The sequence below is a fragment of the Sugiyamaella lignohabitans genome, chromosome A (assembly GCF_001640025.1).
Source record: "Sugiyamaella lignohabitans strain CBS 10342 chromosome A, complete sequence".
NCBI lineage: Eukaryota > Fungi > Ascomycota > Dipodascomycetes > Dipodascales > Trichomonascaceae > Sugiyamaella > Sugiyamaella lignohabitans.
In genome coordinates, this window is record NC_031672.1 from 1711608 (window position 1) to 1730531 (window position 18924).

The 18924-nt window shown below is 44.5% G+C and overlaps 6 protein-coding genes across 6 annotated transcripts; 3 read left to right on the forward strand and 3 right to left on the reverse strand.

Annotated features, from left to right (window-relative positions):
- Nucleotides 1-1905: 1905 nt before the first annotated feature.
- Nucleotides 1906-6666, reverse strand: HIR3 (Hir3p; the record flags this gene model as incomplete). The annotated part of the gene is made up of 1 exon (XM_018882473.1): nt 1906-6666. The coding sequence occupies one exon, from the start codon at nt 6664-6666 to the stop codon at nt 1906-1908; it is 4761 nt and encodes a 1586-aa protein (XP_018734762.1).
- A 1650-nt stretch (nt 6667-8316) lies between these two features.
- Nucleotides 8317-9708, forward strand: AWJ20_535 (uncharacterized protein; the record flags this gene model as incomplete). The annotated part of the gene is made up of 1 exon (XM_018882479.1): nt 8317-9708. The coding sequence occupies one exon, from the start codon at nt 8317-8319 to the stop codon at nt 9706-9708; it is 1392 nt and encodes a 463-aa protein (XP_018734763.1).
- A 94-nt stretch (nt 9709-9802) lies between these two features.
- On the reverse strand, nt 9803-10261 carry PPX1 (Ppx1p; the record flags this gene model as incomplete). The annotated part of the gene is made up of 1 exon (XM_018882480.1): nt 9803-10261. One exon carries the CDS (start codon nt 10259-10261, stop codon nt 9803-9805), a length of 459 nt encoding a protein of 152 aa, XP_018734764.1.
- Nucleotides 10262-11375: 1114 nt separating this feature from the next.
- Nucleotides 11376-12515, forward strand: HOM6 (homoserine dehydrogenase; the record flags this gene model as incomplete). The annotated part of the gene is made up of 2 exons (XM_018882481.1): nt 11376-11403; nt 11467-12515. 2 exons carry the CDS (start codon nt 11376-11378, stop codon nt 12513-12515), a joined length of 1077 nt encoding a protein of 358 aa, XP_018734765.1.
- A 3259-nt stretch (nt 12516-15774) lies between these two features.
- Nucleotides 15775-16434, forward strand: YPD1 (Ypd1p; the record flags this gene model as incomplete). Its single annotated transcript, XM_018882482.1, has 1 exon — nt 15775-16434. The coding sequence occupies one exon, from the start codon at nt 15775-15777 to the stop codon at nt 16432-16434; it is 660 nt and encodes a 219-aa protein (XP_018734766.1).
- Nucleotides 16435-16629: 195 nt separating this feature from the next.
- Nucleotides 16630-18471, reverse strand: MGS1 (ssDNA-dependent ATPase MGS1; the record flags this gene model as incomplete). Its single annotated transcript, XM_018882483.1, has 1 exon — nt 16630-18471. The coding sequence occupies one exon, from the start codon at nt 18469-18471 to the stop codon at nt 16630-16632; it is 1842 nt and encodes a 613-aa protein (XP_018734767.1).
- Between the last annotated feature and the right edge of the window lie 453 nt (nt 18472-18924).

The following is an 18924-nucleotide window of genomic DNA, read 5'->3' on the forward strand; positions in this document are numbered from 1 at the left end:
AACACAAGAGACCTGGGCCATTGTACGCCTTTTATACACTGCCCCCATCGTATTTTTCTAACCTATTCTTGTATTTAACCGAGAGCTCTTATTTGACACTCGAACTGCCACCTCAACTCGTATATGCCGCATGACCCGCTAGACTCGCTCGCATCGCATAACGGTTGATCGGCGCTGCCAGGGTCCTATCTGCATGCACACATCAACGGTGCTGTACGTCGCATGCACATTTCCCGAGGGGGGTTGCGACTTAGCTGGGCCTGCCTCCGGTAGCTGGGGCTCAGCCCCAGACCCCGTGGCTCGCTTCGATCGTTGCTAGGACCCAGGAGCCGGTGCAGGAGCTGGTGTTTTGGTCGGCGATTGCAGTCAAATAACGAGACTCACCCCACAGCCAGAGACTGACAAGGGATATTCACCATTTCCACACGCGCTCCAGGGTCCTAGCAACGAGCGAAGCGAGCCACGGGGTCTGGGGCGGAGCCCCAGCCGCCGGAGGTACAACCAGGACCCCCTGAGATATGAACCCTAACATCACGTTTGCGGTCACGAGACCCGATGCCAAAATTTATCAGCAGAGTCCGATAGCAGAGTTTCATAGCTCGGAGAACCACGAGACAGAATGCCGAAGACGATGAAACTGACGAGCACGCACGCTGCTGCGCTTAATCGAAGGCGAAAGTCGAGTGCTGTGGGTTCTAGTACCGCGGGAAAGGCAACTGATCCCGTGCTGACTGAAGAACAGGTGGAAAAGGTGAGTTCCGACGAGATCTGAGAGAGGAGTGATCCGGTCGCCTGGGAGACGGTTTACTGATAGTGGGATGATTTGAGATGGCCGTAGTTGCAAGTTGTAACTCGGTTTTTTTGATAATTACGATGTCAGGGGTGGTTATTTGATCGATGGTTGGTTTCTGTTGGATAACAGGCTTCTGGTTGTGAGGTGGAATTTTTTTTTCTATCTCCTGGTGCGCGCTGCAGCCAGATAAGAACTAGAGTACGATCTCTGCAGGCACCGATGCAGGGTCCAACAGCCTGGTTCGGTTGTCGGTGTTTATAAATTTAATACCAGTTTACGACTGTGGTTTAATAATGTACAATTGGTTGGCGGTGATTTATTAGGACTGTGCAATTCCTTCATCTTTGAGAATTGGTTTCGAATACTAACGTTTTCAGGCCCGTGAAGCTACTACTACTAAGTTCGAAGAGATCCTGCTACAAGAAGGCCTATCAGAGGAGAAAGACAAAGCCAAAATAGAGCAGATTGCAAAGGATATTGAGACGTATTTATTCACAACTCATGGAAAGGTGGATTCGGGGTATAAAACCGATTTCCGCCGCCTGTTCACGTCGTTGAAGAATAAAAAGACAAACTTCACGGCAATGCTGCTCGACGACAAAATCTCGGGATCACAATTCGCCGGCATGCCATACGAAGTAAGTAACTCACTCAAAAGTGTGAAGAACCAATGCTAACTTCCCAGGAACTGTTGTCCGAACAGCGTAGACAAAGCGACGCTACATTGAAACAGGAGGCCATACGGAGGTCGACTATTTCCGAAGCTCTACCGTCTGATATAGCGTCGTTCAAAGATGGCCGTGAGCGGGAGAAATGGGGAATGGGAAAGAGTGCTGCTTCTGTAGAGAGTGGTGACGAATCCTGACCGCCAGCTTATTTATCATGTATATTACCACTTCACGAATAATGATATAATGACACCATCAGACGGGCACTCTTGCCTCCGGCGGCTGGGGCTGTGCCCCAGACCCCGTGGCTCCTGCTTCGCAGGACCGTGGACAAACGATTCGAGCGAAGCCAGAAGAGCCAGGGGGTCTGGGGCGCAGCCCCAGCCGCCGGAGGCAAGTCTGACGAAACTGGCTAAAATATTATTATATACATATCGGTAGAAGCTAGTCCTGCTTTGTATCGGGTACTTGCTTGGGTGTATCAGACCCTTTGTCTTCTAGTTCACTCTCTTTTTCGTCTTCATTGGATTTCTCTTCCTTGATATTTTCCTTTTCAGTGTCCTTTTCCTTCGGCTTTTCCTTCTCCTTCTGCTTCTCTTTCTTTTCCTTCTCCTTTTTCTCTTTCGCTTTCTCTTTGTCTTTTCCCTTTTCTTTAGCCTGCTTACCGCTCTTCGACACCACCGCCTTCAAGAAAGGCGTGATTCGAATGATAATATCTCGCTTCGTAACACGCACTTTTTCCTTCTGTGGAGTCGCTGCTCCGCTGGTTGGCGGTTTTGGAGGAGTTGATGGACGAGCCGGGGGTGTGCTTGGAGCCGATGTGAGATCAGTAAGGCTAGGTTCTGGTGATACAAGAGACTGGATTGAGATCCTGGATGAGAATGAAGGCACTGTTAGAGAAGGGGTTGAGGGCGTACTCACAGTCTGAGCAGTTGTTTCTATTGGAACTGTGGCACCCAACAAACCGTTAGAACTTGCTCCATTGGTCAAGGCTGAAGACGTAGGTGTTGCCGGTACTGGCGTAGTAGTAACAGCCGTCTCAGCTTTCGTGGGATTAATAGACTCCAGATAGTTGAGGTATATCTTTAAGTAGACTGCAACATATGTGTCATCCAATGCCGCAGTGGATCCAAATCCATTGTTGAGTCGCCTTATTTCTGCTATCGCATCCAGCTCACCAACGAGCAGAGGAAGCTCATTTTCCGACTTTGCCTTTTCTACTGTTGCCAACAAGTTTTGTGAATGAGCGTTGAATTCTTCAAAAAGAAGCTTATTGATCACCTGTTCGGTGAATTTGGTAGGTATGCCCAAAAACTGCTTTAATGCAAAGCATGTTCCAAGACAGACATATTCCCAAGCTTCCTGATGTCGAGCAGTGCCAGTAGAGAACTTTCTTAACTTCCTTGCCAGCAGACACAAACTTTCAAAATCGCCAGTTTGCTTGAGCAAGTCCACATAATATATAATATATCGACTTCGGAACTCAAACTGCTCTCCAGATCTTTCCAAGTCGGGTTTCCAAATATGAATGGGTGCCTTGGAAATAGATTTCAATGGGAAAAAACCTGACATCTCTTCTTTGGCTGCCTGTGCATCTCCAAACCTTTCACTGAGCAGCTTGGCAATGCGATAGGTAGGACGATGGTGCCATTTTCTCTTGTCAACTGCTCGCAGCTTCACCAACGTCGACAAACAACGTGAGAAAAATAGATAAAATGTTAGTCTCTCAAAATCAATGCCTGGCTGACTGGCAGGCATTGGCTGGATCCGGCTGTCTGGTTTTTCATCGTAATATGCGCTGTGCTTTAGGTACTCCAATCCCTGTTCAGGCCGTAGTTGCCCTTTGGAAACATATTTTATAACTAGTGACAACAGTTTATAATGAGGCTCAATGATCGGGTAGTGTGTAGCACTACCACCTCCTTTCTCAGATAAATGTTTGGTTGCCAGTATGATTTGCTCCAGAGCCTCTTCTGCTGGACTTTTCAGTTTATACAGCACTTTGGCACGCAAATAGTAGTTATTCCAGTCTGTTGGGTTCGACTTTATAGCCAATATTAAACAGATATCAACCATTTTGAAAATCGATACCTCACTAACAGGTTGAGCCTTTGGCCGCTTGTATAGACCCTCGAATCCACAGAATATTTGTTCAGGAATGTCAGTGAATGCTTCCATCTGCATTGGAGGACGAGATGCATTATAAATCAGCTTCGCATAGAGTCCCCAAAGGGTAGATGCTAACTGCTCATAATGAGCCGACATGGCAGCTGAAGCGGCAGCACCTCCTTGTTTCTGCTTCTCATTATCAGTAAGGAACACTTTGGCAGCCATAGCACATGCTAGAATTGACTTTCTCTGATTAACAGCTAGTGCTCGTCGCGTCTCTACAGTATTGAAGTTTTCAGCATCCCATGTGAGATCTTCGTCCGCAAGTGCATCAAAAGCCTGTGCCAATCCTACCCATGACTCAAATCGATTGGTATTGCAAACAATATCAAACTGGAAAAACTTGATTGCATCTTCTGCATCCTCAGTACGACCTGGACCCGACCGCTTCCTTATTCTGAATTGCGACAGTTGTTGATATCCCAGAATATAGTAGAAACCTTGTTCGCCCACTTTTACAATTTCGTTAGGCGATGATGCAAATGCTAGCTTATCACCACCAGTAAGAGAGGTTCTAAACAGAGACCGAGTCAAAGAAGAAGCGAGATAATCGTTAAGAATTGAAAAGTTGTGTGCCACTGGTAATATTAGTGCTGGATCAGGATCACCAATAGCCTGGTAAAACTCATCCAATGCAATTTTGACTTCGTTCCGTAACAGACTCTGATTAAGGTTCTTCCTATTCAGGATCATTCTCATAATGAATTTTGATAGCATTAGGGCCGTTTTACGATCAAGTTCTCCACCGCCTGCATAATGATCAAACGGTGAAAATGTATCGCTTGCCAGTGTCAGATCATATCTACAATGCAAACACTGGATCATGTCCTGCTCAGACTCAGACCAGTCTAATCTGCTAAGCTCACGAATTACCATATCCAAGAACACCCCATTGGCTTTTCCACAATAACCTCTACTGCCAATAGCATCGTGTACAATACTCATAATATCATTTAATGTGTCGGGAATCCTATTCTGTTCAGGAAGACAAGTACGATAGAAGAAATAGAAAATACTCCAGGTATGACAGATTAAATCCTCAAAATGCCTCGATGCCACTTTCCATGAGTTGTGACTATGACGTGCAATGTTATTGTTCGAAATGGCGTCATCAAATAAATTATAAATATGCAACATCCTCAATAACTGAATTGTCGTCTCTAGTGCTGCAGACGCCCTTTGAGGAGACAGACTTAACAATAGCTCTTCATCAGCAGCGATCAGACGCTGTAACATCTTACAAATATCAAAGCATGAGCTGAGACATGTGAGAATCAATGTGGAACGTTGGTGGTCGGATTTACTCAAAAACATATCTCCAGTAATTTCGTCCACGCTCGACTCAAATATTCTCAGGTACCCCTCAAAGGACTTTTTAGACTCTCCTTGATCGTTATAAGCATCCAAAAGCATCGACCAGAGTTTAAATTTGAATTGAATTGAAGCATGTGAGAGAAACTGCGACACTGCTTCGTGCTCGGGCAGTCTCTCTTTGTGTTCGTCTAAGAGAATAGATTCGAGTAGATCCACTTTCGAAAGCTCTTCAAGATGCAACGAGCCATCAGCGATATCTTCTTTAGCCTCATCATTAACATCTCGCTCTGTCTCTGGAGTGCTCTCATTGGACCCGCGTTCATCTAGAGAAGGTACAGACTTTACTTCCATATCAAAAACTCTCGCAAATACTGCAGCAGCCCGATATTTGGAAATCTGTGTATCACAACTCTCAATGGACAATCTAGGAATATTGGAAAAGTTTGTGAATTCCATAACAAACGGGTGGTTTGTTTTTCTTTCATGCTCCTCAAACATTGACTTGGACTGTTGAAACTGTCGTAAGTTGGCAGCTGGAGTACAACTACGTGCCTCAAGGAAAATAGAGACCCATTTATGTCGCAATAGTAGTTCGCTTGTCACAGATTCTGGGCTACTTAAACTAGCAAAGTCACAGAAAAGCTGTCGCCACCTATCCACTTTAGCAAATAAAAGTTTAGACGTTGCTTCGAGCTCTTTGACATTTGCTTTCGTTCCGGTTTTTGCATCTAAAGAGCTAGCACTGGTTAAATAGTAATCCACAAGTAATTCAAAGAATCCCTCACAAACCTCCAAATGGGGACTAGATACTGTGGTCGAAAGTAGAGCACTCTTCACATTGGAATAAATCAGTGACTCGCAGTTATCAAGGATTTGACGAACAGTATCAGCCACTGCTGTGGGCCAAAACTCATCCAATAACGAACATCCATTTTCATCTTCAGACAGAAGTGCATAAATAAACTCAAAACGAACTTCTTGTAAGTGATAATCACCACTGTTAATTCGCTGTATGTAATTAATACATCTATCTGATGTATTATTTTGTGTTAGCGAGGACGGGGCTTTGACAATGTTGTCGTTACCAAGAGCAGCAAAATCGAGTGTTTGCAATATCGATTGATTGTTATTACTTGCACTGGATTTCTTACTTGGCTTTTCATTCTTTAGCAGAATTTCAGCTTGTGAATCGTCCCATCCCTGTAATATTAACTTAAAGTCATACAAGTATTGGTCCGAATGAGGATAGTCTTGATCCAGGAAAACAGGAATTACACTTTCAAATTTCATATTGCAAAGCGATAAAAACGACGTCAATTGCTCGAAAAAGGACTTGTCTTCAGCAACATCCATACTATCTAGAGTTTGCTCATCTGATCTAGCCTTTACTCTCTTACTGGATCGATTACTAGCAGACCGATTACTAGACCGGTTTGGTGTATCATTATTAGCCGCTGGTTCCGTGCTGGCACTTTTTCTCTTCCTAGTCTGCCTCTCTTCAGACTCCGGCTTATTTTCGTCTGTGCTAGCCTCACCTCCGTTCTGGCTGTCAGGCCTAGCACTGCCTTCTGGTTCAGATTTCTCCAACGTACCATCTGAGCTGGATGTTTGGGTTGAGCCATCTGTGACAGGTTGTGAAGTAGTATCCTGAACAGAATCTGACGCAGGTGCCGGAGTCGGAGTCGACTCCTGCGCCGCTTTAGATTCCTCGTCAATATCCATTTTATCTTGAGGTGTGGAAAAGGACGATAGATCAGGAGTACTAGCCGCAGTAGACGCTACCTCTGGGGCGTCAACAGTTATATCGTCTGCATTAACTTTGAAAGCCACTTTAATTAATGGGTATGGCGACTGGTTATAGGGGTCCTCAACATGTTTCTTTTTGCCAGTAGCGAAGCCCGATAGCACTTCGTTCAGACCATTTGCTACCGAGTTCCAATCTGGCTTATCGATATCAATATCGACCTTCGTGACACTGGGATTCTCAACAATATACGGTAGCTTGTCGACGATATTAAACTTGCTGTTTTTCACCAGCCAGCTCAGATCAGGAAGCGTAACTACAGTTTTGTGTTTTGGCAGATCATCCAAAACATCATACAGCTCATCACCCTTCAAACTATACACATCTCCAATACTCAACAGTAGTTTCTGGAGCTCTCTGGCCAGATTGGACTCCTGAGCTGTAACTATGTCCCCATTCACTATCGCTTCACGTATACTTGTCACTTTAGAATCCGAGTGAACCAAACTCTCCAGTGCTAATCTACCAATTCTTGTATATCCCAACGGCACAGAAAACGCATATATCAGTTGTAAGAAAGATGGATCATCGTCGTTATACACCAGGGCCTCGGTGAACTCATCTACTATCTCTCCAACCCTCGAAAACAACGTATCTTCGTCGTCTATAGATCCAATTTCCAGCTTCAGTCTGTCGAGAAGCAGAATTCCATAGTTCTTATGTGCCAAATACTTCAGTCGCTCGGCTGTTGGTGGTAGTCCGGATTCCTAATTGTTAGTTCAAGCTCAAGAACAGGTCTGCCTCCGGCGGCTGGGGCTCCGCCCCAGACCCCGCTGCTCCTCTCGCTTCGCTCGAGTCGGGGTTTTGCGATCCCCTAGCTATTAGTGGCTGTCCAATGGAAACATTCTAGCTTCATAGTCTCAGGGACTGAGTGCTGTACTCACGTAGGATAGGCTGAGAACTTCGATGCTAAACAAGTTACCGTATTCTTTATTGGCACCTTCATAATCCTCATCTTTCTGAAGTTTCAACGCGCGTTGAAATACTTTCAGTGCTTCCTCAACCTATTGAAATGTTAGTATTTAGTGGCATATCAGAGCCATAGGGCTGCGTGTGATTGTGATTAAGTCCAAAAGATAGCTGTCTGGCTAGCCAAATGTGAGCTCGTGCAACTTACTTGTAGTTCTCGCGTATGTTCCTCGGCATCTTGGATTATGTCCTCCTCATAGACATTTAAAGCTACAAAATAGGACTATGTTCAGTTAGTTTTGCAATTCGTCAGATGGTCCTAAGGAGCTTACCATTCTTTTCGCTATTATAGAAGAGTTTTAGGGGAAGAGAATGAACTAGGCGATAGCAGTCGGAGTGACTTTTCTTATGTCCTGAGTTAGGACCAATTGAATAAATAAATAATAAATAATGACCGCCAAAGACGTGAATTTCTGTGATGCTGGAGATCTCCATTAGGTCCATACAGAATAGCTAGCTACCTATATGCAGCTCTACTATTTCCGCTTCACGCGGCTTGACGAGGGTCTACAGGTGAATATCAACGGTTGATTTAATCGTTTGTGAATAGTTCACTTGATCATACAATTATTTTGTTACAATAAAAGATTGCTGTTATTATGGCCACAAGTGCCAGTTCTCAGAATCATGACAGGGTGCTTGTTTATGCGGAGTATTTGTCACGGATAAGGTCAATTGCGATATCGATACAGCTATCTGAGCTCTGTTATCCACAGCAGCTGACATTCAGGGATGTGAGAACTGCGGTTTTACATTATACTAAAGCTAGTGGTTCAAGTGATTCTACAACGGGTGTACACGACGAGTCAAATGAGTCGAGCAAAGAAAAGCAGAATCATGAATCAAACAGGTCGGATCAGTTGGACGAACTCGAATCAAGTACAGCATCTGGAATAACTGACTCCATTGAACTTAACCAAAAGGAAAAATCAAGTAATAGCAATGATAATGAGTTCATAATCAATCTTCCTGAAGATATCACTGTTAGAGTTTCAGAATCTACCATACCTATATCCGAATTAACCTCAACATTATCATTCAGGCTACCTGCATCACCAGAGCTTGCTGATGTTCTCCAGACAAAACTCAATTTTTACGATAGCTATGACCAGATCCCTTGGTCAGCTGATATGTTGAATAGCCATAAAGTCAGTTTTTGTTGTGTACAGTGTGACGGCGAACTGGTCAAGCCGAACCGGATAAAGCAATGGAAGTCTTTGCCATCAGAAAATTGGGCTGAAATGATGGATTTTTGGCATTGTCATAAGCCCAAAAGCGAGGATGATAATATGGCCTCGAAATTCAATCCTAGTTATGCAGTTTCTAAGTTTACTCCATATTCAGGCACTGTTTTAGTTGGAGACTGCTATTTCTATTTATTCAAGGATGATACCACAGCACGAGTAGTAGGTGAAACTGTCGCATGTGAAAAGTGTGGATACGATCTAGGAACTTGTGATGCAAGTGACAAAACTTCTCTTACAGTGTGGAAATGGAATCTGAAGCTAGTTACCCCAGATGTTAGCACGGATAACACCAAAACTAAAGACGATATTAGAGAAGCTGTTGCCAGCACAAACACGTGCATGCCAACTAAAAAACCAGCAAAACCTCTTCGACTGACCTATCCCCTCCATCAATACGTGTCTACGGTTATAGCTCGTCTTATTGATTCCCATGCTATTTATACTTTCTCAATCACAGACATGGATGAGAAGCCTGACCTTTTATTGTGGGTATTTAACCCAGATATTAAGTATACTACTGCTACAAGTGCTAAAGGCCAGAGGGGATTCAAAATTGTCTATACCTATGATAAGAAAATTATGCCTAGCTTGGAAAAGACTAGAGGTGAGATTGAAGTGGTCAAGTTTCCTCCTCGGGTGCTGGAAGTTCTCAAAGCTCATTTAGTTGAAAACACTCTGTCGTTGCCCGAAAATGCTAGAAGCTTTGGTCAATGGACTGTCAGTATGCTGGAAAAGATCAATTAAGATCCATTAAATCTTTTGTACATATCTCATACTGGAACAGATCAGTGAACGATCTATCAAGTATCATTGCATATACACATATTTATTATTACCACTACAGAGCAGGCAGTGAAGTGCCGTAGAGTGCATTTCTGAAAATAGGAGCTACTTGCTTACGCGAGGCAGCCACATTTTTCTGCTGGAATATAAGCACTCGATCATCAGTGGCATTAGGAATGACTTTAGGTTCGAGCTGTAGAGGACCCGACGCCTTTTGAAGTAAGGTGTCGAGGAGGTCTTTAGCATCCTCGGTCGCGTAAACCGCTAGTTCCCTCTGAAAGTTGTTCTGCGAGTCCGTCGAAGTAGCCATTACAGCACAAATGGAAAGATTCTCATTTTCTGCCCAGTTCGCAATATCTGTATTGAAATCTGGATGTTCTGAATAAAGCCAAGCAAACGACTGAACTGTCGAGCTTATTCCCAGCTTTATATTCTCATTGGCTGCAGCAGACAGCCCTTTGCTATCATCTTGCCAATCTTTATAATCCTTGCGAAGAATATCTCTGGGGGCCATACCCTTGATATTTTTCTTGTGTTTTTGAAGCTCATTAAACAAGCTCTCACGGTCTTGATCGCTAAAGTTAATACCCTCTGAGAGGACCGCAGATGACTTTTTGTCAACTTCCTCTACTCTATGACGCAGGTTCGAAGTATCTATAATGAGAGGACTCAATCCAAGCAGACCAACTTCTTTCTCTTTGAACACACTGGAATCTGATCCCAGGGTCTCGTGGAAATAATCAACAACTACACTACTGCAGCTACCAGCTTTTTCCACTCTTTTGACTCCATTCACCTCCTGAATAGAGTCGTTATACAGATTCTCATCATCATGATGGTCCAAAATACCAGCTATCCGTCTATCAAACAGCTTGGCTAATGGACTAGTCAGCTTATTAAAGTCTACCAAAAAGGCGTACGACCGCGAAAACGCACCAGGACCCTTCTTAGAAAGATCGTCTAAAAACACCAGGGAACTGGCTGGTAATCCAGCCTGTGACAATATATAAACAATATCAGGACGTAACTTCAAGTCCTCCCGAGGAATATTAATAACTGGAACCACATATTCCGGCTTCAACTTCGAAAACCCAGGCTTGCTCTCGGTGGCTCTCGCATAGAAATATGCACTCAAAATAGACGATACACATGAATCGAGATCTGACTGTTAGTACTTTTACAAGAACATGATAAATTTGGGGTCCCCTCGTTGCCTCCGGCGGCTGGGGCTCTGCCCCAGACCCCGTGGCTCCTCTCGCTACGCTCGAGTCGTTACGTCTACGGTCCCATCAAACTCATAAAGTACTGGGTCTGCAGGGTGCTGGAAAAATCGGTTGACATACCAGCAGATTCGTTGCCTATCACAAAAAGAGCACGATCCTGGCCACTGAGCTTGGCCAGATTTGGCCCAATTGTCCGAATGTAAGATCGCAAGGACATTTTTGTATTCCTAATGAATTCAGTTAAAGAAAACTAGCAAAGCAACTCTATCTATAGATAGCCAATATTGAACAGATGCCTATCTAGGGTGAAAAACGGCGATCTCAGTACGGCGATCGAGAACCGATATCGGCCCTGGTTGTCAGTCATAACTCTATAACCAACTTAATATTTGGATAAATTGCAAAATGTCAGGAGTCAACGTAGCTATTATTGGTAAGTACTCGTCATTGGCACGAGTTGTGTACTTGTTGTCAACGAATGGTTACTAACAGACAGGAACTGGTCTTGTTGGATCGGCCTTTGTTCGCCAACTCCAGGCTGTTCAGAAAAAGTCACCTGGCGTCTTCAATGTCATTCTTGTTGCCAGATCCAAGGCTACTTATGTTTCTAAAGACTATTCTCCACTTTCTTTGGACTCTTACTCCACTGGTTCAAGTGATCTTCTTAACATTGAACAAATTGCCGCTTACCTTGAAAAGTCTCCTAAGCCAGTGATCTTGGTTGACAACACCTCTAATGAGGACTGGGCAAATTCTTACCCATTGTTTCTCTCCAAATCTATCTCTGTTGCTACTCCTAATAAAAAGGCATTCTCCAGCTCTTTGGACTTGTGGAAGAAGGTTTTTGGTGCCAGCAATGGCCCTAAGGGCGGATTGGTTTACCATGAAGCTACTGTTGGTGCTGGTCTTCCTGTCCTTGGACCTCTCAACGACCTTGTCGCTACTGGTGACGAAATTGTTAAAATCGACGGTATTGTATCTGGAACTTTGAGTTATATCTTCAACGAATTCTCTACTATCGAGGGATCAACTGTAAAGTTCTCTGATGTTGTCAAGAAAGCCAAGTCCCTTGGTTACACCGAGCCTGATCCAAGAGATGATCTGAATGGTCTTGATGTCGCTCGTAAGGTCACTATTTTGGCTCGTTTGTCTGGCCTTCCTGTAGAGTCACCTACTTCATTCCCTGTTGACTCTCTTATCCCCAAGCCACTCGAGTCAGCTGCCTCTGCTGACGAGTTCTTGGAGAAGCTCCCAGAATACGATGGTGAGCTTGACAAATTAAGACAAGAAGCTCAAGCTGAAAACAAGGTACTAAGATTTGTTGGTAAGGTTGACATTGCTGCTGGTGCTGTTAAGGTTGGTATTGAAAAGTACGACGCTTCTCACCCATTCGCGTCTCTTAAGGGCAGTGACAATGTTATCTCTATCCAGTCCGAGAGATATGCTAGCCCTCTCATTATTCAAGGTGCTGGAGCTGGTGCTGAGGTCACTGCTGCTGGTGTTTTGGCTGATGTTTTCAAGATCGAGCAGAGATTGAGAAAGTAGATATAAAATAGATTCACAAGCGATTTTTATATAGAAGCATCAAGCAGTTGGACCTGTGTCGTGGGCTCCTATAGCTCTGCACGAGTCAACATACACAATTTCATGACTTGCTATCATCCTGATTCAGCGATGTACTAGACTTATCAAATACTGGGTCTCTTTTCTCTTCACCTCTAAAGTTACAACTGACACAGAGAGTACAACAATCAGGAATTGAACTGATACTTGTGCTTCTAATCACATATTGAGTTCATAACCAGCTGCTGCTATTCTATTACAAAAATTCGCTTTATCTCTTTAAATCTCAAGATCCTTCAGATTCGCTCTCATAGCCGGTATACCCCCTTTGCTGCCTACATATTTTAGTATAGAAACATCAATCCAAGTAATTATCAAGAAATGGACTTCAATTTATTCATTCAACTGAGCTATCATCACTAGTTACTAGTACGGGTATTGCATTTATAGCCATTGACATGCTATAAAGTCGAATAAAGTCGAAATATTGTCGAATCCTGGCTCTGATCCTAACATCTCATGTCCTATCACTTATATACTATTTTTATGATACCTGTATTACCAGCATTCCTTGCACAAGCGCTTCTCAACTAAGTAAATCACCTTTTTTATAAAATTTAATTCGAATTTATTTCAAATTTATTTCTCTTTCCCTCAATTACTATGCATCAAGTATTTGAATCCTCAGATCACCATCAGACCGAGTTAATTTTCTACTTTACTTTCTCAATTCACAAATATTCACAAATAAGTTTTCTTTCTGCTACTTATATGGTATATCCTACTGCTAATTCAATACACAAAACTTTTCTCTAAACGTCTTCTCCTGGTAAACACCCTCACTACTCAACCCCATCACTGAGCCAGCTAACTCATCTCATTCCTCAAAACTTCTCATATCTGGTTCACTGGCACCCCTGATAACCCCGACTACCTCGGGTTTCAAACAGCCGTATCAATGTATGTGAGAGTGTTCTGGAGTATCCCCCGCAACCCAAACTGGTGATGACGCAGACTTGACAGGTAATTTAAATTAGAATGTGCAGGGCTGCCGATTGCGGCGAGGTGCGGTTGAATTGAAACGTGGTGTGTAAATCCTGATCTGGAGGACTACAAAGGTCTGTAGCCCACTTTTGGCATCGCAGGCAGGGCAGGGTATGGCATGGGGTCAATGGGCAAAATAGAGGGACTGCTCAACGAAGTTCAATGAGGACGACCTGTCAGATGGGATACGATCCTGCCGATAGCACCCGTGAAATGTAATCGCCGCACCCAGTGGGGACAGTCGCTCGTGCTTTTGCTGCTGCTGCTGCAAACTACGTCATAGATCGAGCTCTCTATAGCAGTAAGGAAACCATGGGCCTAGTAACTGTGGATTGGCTTGACTGGTAGCAGTCCCTATGGCTGCAAAAAAAAAAAAACCCCCAATCAAAGGCTGCAATGGCTAAAATCGGAGCTTGTGCTAGTGATCAAGACAGCAGCAAAAGTGACATGTGACTGCAGAATGACGGGTAGAACCGTGAGAGAATGTCGTCTTCGCCGTTCGCGGTCGGTCGCCGTTGTTATCACCGTCGTTGTAACCGTCTCAGTCACCGCTATCCTCACCGCTGTATCGCCGCTATGTCGCCGCTGTATCGCCCTGTCATATCAGGAATTGGTTCCTGGCCGATAGCGGCAGTAGTTCTAGTAGCGGCAGCAACAGCAAATAAATAAAAGTGCAGCTGCAGCATCTCATAAAACTCTAATTAGCTAAAAAGTTAAAACTTAGCTTATTAACTAAAACTACCTATCACCTCTCTTGGCTTACTTTTCATCAGGAATCCAGACCTACTAATTTTCATTTCAAACATTACAAAAAAATATTTTTTGGGTGTTGATTCAACTGGTTCAACCATTTCATCTGAAGCTATAAAATTTCTTTTGCTTATTGATAAGTGGGATATCTCGATAGTTGAATTTCGTCACCCTGTGTCAATCTCACATAGTAAATCTTTATTGGTGCAACTGTGCAACTCATATTGCTTTGACGGGCGGCTACCTTTTGGCGCGACTTCTGTGATCGTACCATACCATATTACCATACCGACATATTTACATATAATATATCCGGTTCGCATCTGTTTGATCGGTTGTCTCATTTCCATTGTTTTGTACGGATTTTTACTGGTTGCGACTTTTTGTTTTCCATTTGTACTGGCCAATTGTCTACATTGGTCATTGTATACTGGCTATTATTAGTGTAAGTGATAAGGGATGAAGGATTATGATATATGATATTTAGAGTATCCTAGTAAAAACGGGGTCGTCAGTTTAGGCGTGTCAAGGAGTTCATCCGATCTAGGCCAATATTTCAAAATAACAACAAAAAATAAGATAACAGCAGGAAGACAGCAACATGATAGTAACATGATAGCAACAAGACAGCAGCAAGACGGCAACAAGACGGCAATTAAGACAGCAACAAACAGCAACAAGAACAGCGAGATAAAAGTGATAAAACGTCTATTGGCCGAGTGGTACACACACGAGGAGTCTCAGATAGAGCGATTGTGTACTATACTTGGCTTTTAACTTTATTAACTAACTTTGAAATTCAGTTGTCGACATATCAATCATAATTTGAGCCTCTGAGCTTGCTTATCTCACATTATCGGTTTACCCCGCGACGCAACAGTCTCAACTACACATTCTTAAAATTGTATACTATCGCCGGCTTTTGGTAGTGAATCTATTTGATCTGTGTTTAGCCTCATCGATTGACTGTCTGCGGTGACTATTCATAGCTAGTGCGATTTGATTGGTATCGACAAGACCGTTAGCAAACGTCCTTCAACCAACCTCTCGATTCTAGAGGAGACCGCTACTACCTCAATCCACAAATATACAGTAAACGAGGATCAATTGACGCGACCTCACGAATCACATCAACTGATTTAACCTATCGACCTCTCTTTAGCCAGCTAACACTGTGGTATCCGTGATATCATCTTAACAGCTGGAGATAATTGTTTTTGAACTACCACCACGAACATTCTCGACACCATCCACGTTTCAGATTTTGTTTGATTCAGGAGGTAATTTCGACTCTGCTGATCGATTGTTGAACCAGGAGTTTTGCAGGAGCATTTCAGAAGTCTATTCTACAATTAAACAAAGAATCAGGACTCGTTTCGAAACCATTTTGGACTTGACCTGAGCTATCTCTTACACTCACTCGACGAAACAAAACACATATAACAACATGTCAGAAGACACCACGCACGCATCGATAGCCACTGAGCCCCATAGCACTGCAGCTGGCTCGACTCATAGCACACACTCATCACAGTCATTGGCCAACGAGCCAACAACATTCGGCAGTAGTTCCGATGCCGGAGGCGGTTTAGACAGTGGAGCAGGGTCTAGTGCTGCTGCCGCTGCTGCTGCTGAAACCGAGGGTTTAACTGCCGAAGAAGCAGAAGAGCAAGCCGAGCTGGCAGCCATTGCCGCTGGCTCGAGCCATACCGATATCATTGACTGGACCACATTCGGCCAGATTTTGGAAATGGACGAAGACGAAGAAGACCGTGATTTTTCCAAGGGCATTGTCATCAACTTCTTCGAGCAAGCACAAGTCACTTTCGAGCAGATGGAGACGGCCCTAAAAGAGGGCAATCTCAGCGACCTGTCGGCATTGGGCCACTTCCTGAAGGGCTCGTCAGCAGCCCTCGGCCTGACTAAAGTGAAGAACTCGTGCGAGAAAATCCAGCATTTCGGTGCCGGCAAAGACGAGACCGGGTCGACAGAAGTCAATGACGAAGCTCTCTGTCTCGAGCGAATCCGCACGACCCTCGCTGTCGTCCGTGAGGAGTACGAAGAGTCGGAGAAATACCTGCGTAAGTTCTTCGACGGGGCCATGTAGCGGTCTAAAATATATATATTTCATGATAAATACGTCACGGGAGGGGATTCTGCCTCCGGCGGCTGGGGCACTGCCCCAGACCCCGTTGTGCTCCGCTTCGCGGAGCGACTGGGACCGTCGACGAAACGACTCGAGCGGAGCGAGAGGAGCAGTGGGGTCTGGGGCGCAGCCCCAGCCGCCGGAGGCAGGTCCCGGTTACAATGGGCCCAGGTGTTTGTTGGACAGGAATTTGACCGTTTCGAGACCCTCGGGCATGTATGTTTGGCGGACTTTGCCGTCTTCGTAGTCCGGGTTGTATTTGTATTCTTTGCCGTAGCCGATTTCTTTCATGAGCCGGGTGGGTGCGTTGCGGAGGTGGATTGGGACGACAGCGGCAGCAGCTCCTGGTTCGGTCCGGAGCATGGATTTGACGGCGTTGTAGGCTCGGTAGACTCGTACCGATTTCTTGGCTTCCGCGAGCTTGACAGCACAATGGGCCAGAATACAGTCGGCTTCGGGCATTCCTATTTGCTGGACAGCTTGAAAAGCAGCTACTGCAAATGGCAGACACGACTCGTCTGCTTGGCCAATGTCTTCGCTCGCCATTCGTACCATTCGTCGTGCAACGTATAAAGGGTCTTCGCCTGCCTCGAGCATTCGTCCGAGATAGAATAAAGCGGCATCTGGATCTGACCCTCGAACTGACTTGTGTAATGCCGATATCGTGTCGTAATGAGAGTCGCCCACTCGGTCATACAGCATGTGTGTTCTTTGTAATACTGTTTTAACGTGCTCCGTTGACACTTTGTATGATGCTTGAGATGATGATGTTGGTAATGCTGTGTTTTCTTTCTGTTCATTTTGTTCTGTTTGTTGGGTTAGATCTCTGTTTTGGTCATCGTTGTTTATGCTGGTGACGCTGGTGCTGGCGCTGTTCTGGACAGAAGCATCGTTAATGGTTATTTCGAGCAGATTGAGTCCAATGCGCCCATCACCGTCTGCTAGGCCCGCTAGATACTCGATTGTTTCTTGTTCAAAGTGGATTGTCGGCAGGCCATCTTGTTCGCGTGATTTGTTGTATGTGTCAATAGCATTGGCAATGATTTTGGACAGTTCCGACTGTTTCAATTTATGAAGAACCAAAACTCTACATCGTGATAGTAGTGCTCCATTGAGTTTAAAAGATGGATTTTCTGTTGTCGCTCCTATCAGGGTGATATCTCCTTTCTCGACATGAGGCAGAAATATATCTTGCTGGGCTCTGTTAAACCGGTGAATCTCGTCTAGAAATAAAATTGTTCGCCGGCTGAACAATTTAAAATCGTTTCGCGCTTCTTCAAATATCTTTTTACACTCGTTAATTCCGTGAATAGCTGCTGACAATTCTATAAACCGCGACTTTGTACTATTGGCTAGGATCCGCGCAAACGACGTTTTTCCCACACCTGACGGACCCCACAGGATAATTGACGGACACACGTCCCTTTCCACAAATTTCCGTAACAATCCATTTTTTCCTATAAGATCTTCTTGACCAACAAAGTCATCTAGCGACTTTGGTCGAACCTGTTCTGCGAGAGGAATCGCTGACAGCCGGGCTCTCTTGCGGGTATCTCTCTGAGCAGCATTGCTCGCCGACCTCGAATTATCTCTATAACCTCTTTCTTCACCAGAATTCACATCTGACCGTCCACTTGTACCACTGACAGACTGACTAATATTCTGGCTTTTATTCATCGGCTTTGACGACTGTTGTTCACTTGCCGTAAAAGATCGTTTGCGGTCCACTAACATCCCTGTTCCCGAGCCAGAATTCTTTTTTCCACTTAAAGGAGATGAAGATGGACCTCCTGACCTATTATCAACCGCTTTTTGAGAGAAAATCGAGCTTTGCTTCACGCCACTTGCACCAACTCCAGGGGTTACCCCTGAATCTCCCTGACTAATCTTATCACTGCCAGAGCCCTCTGGCGGGGGACATCCTTTATCCAGATGCCGATTGACTACCACTTCTGTGGTCTCCATATCACACAGAGGACACCTCACGAGTCCCGACATGTTTTCACAGCGTTTCTACAACACTTCTCTTTGCGAAATCACCGTCTCTCACCTGATTCACGCCTGATTCAGATCTCGGAGACGTGATCCGCGTTTAGGTCCGCCAAAGCACCACAGTCAGGTGACCTATGCAGGGTCCGATAAGATAAGACCGGGTCTAAGTCGTCGTGAAGACGGGGTTTGCCTCCGGCGGCTGGGGCTCCGCCCCAGACCCCGTTGCTCCTGCTTCGCAGGAGTTTTCCTGGAGTTTGAACTGAGATTTGGCAGGTTTTGGCGAGAGTAATGTGGGATTTAGGACTGCAGAAAGGCCCCTACAGCTGACTGTGAAATATTTGAACGACTGATTTGATTATACAAAATTAGAAATTGGGATTGAGATATTTCAAGCTTATTCTAGTTATTGACCTGATTGGAAGAAAATACAAGTTAATTCTGGAAAAATATATCTAGACT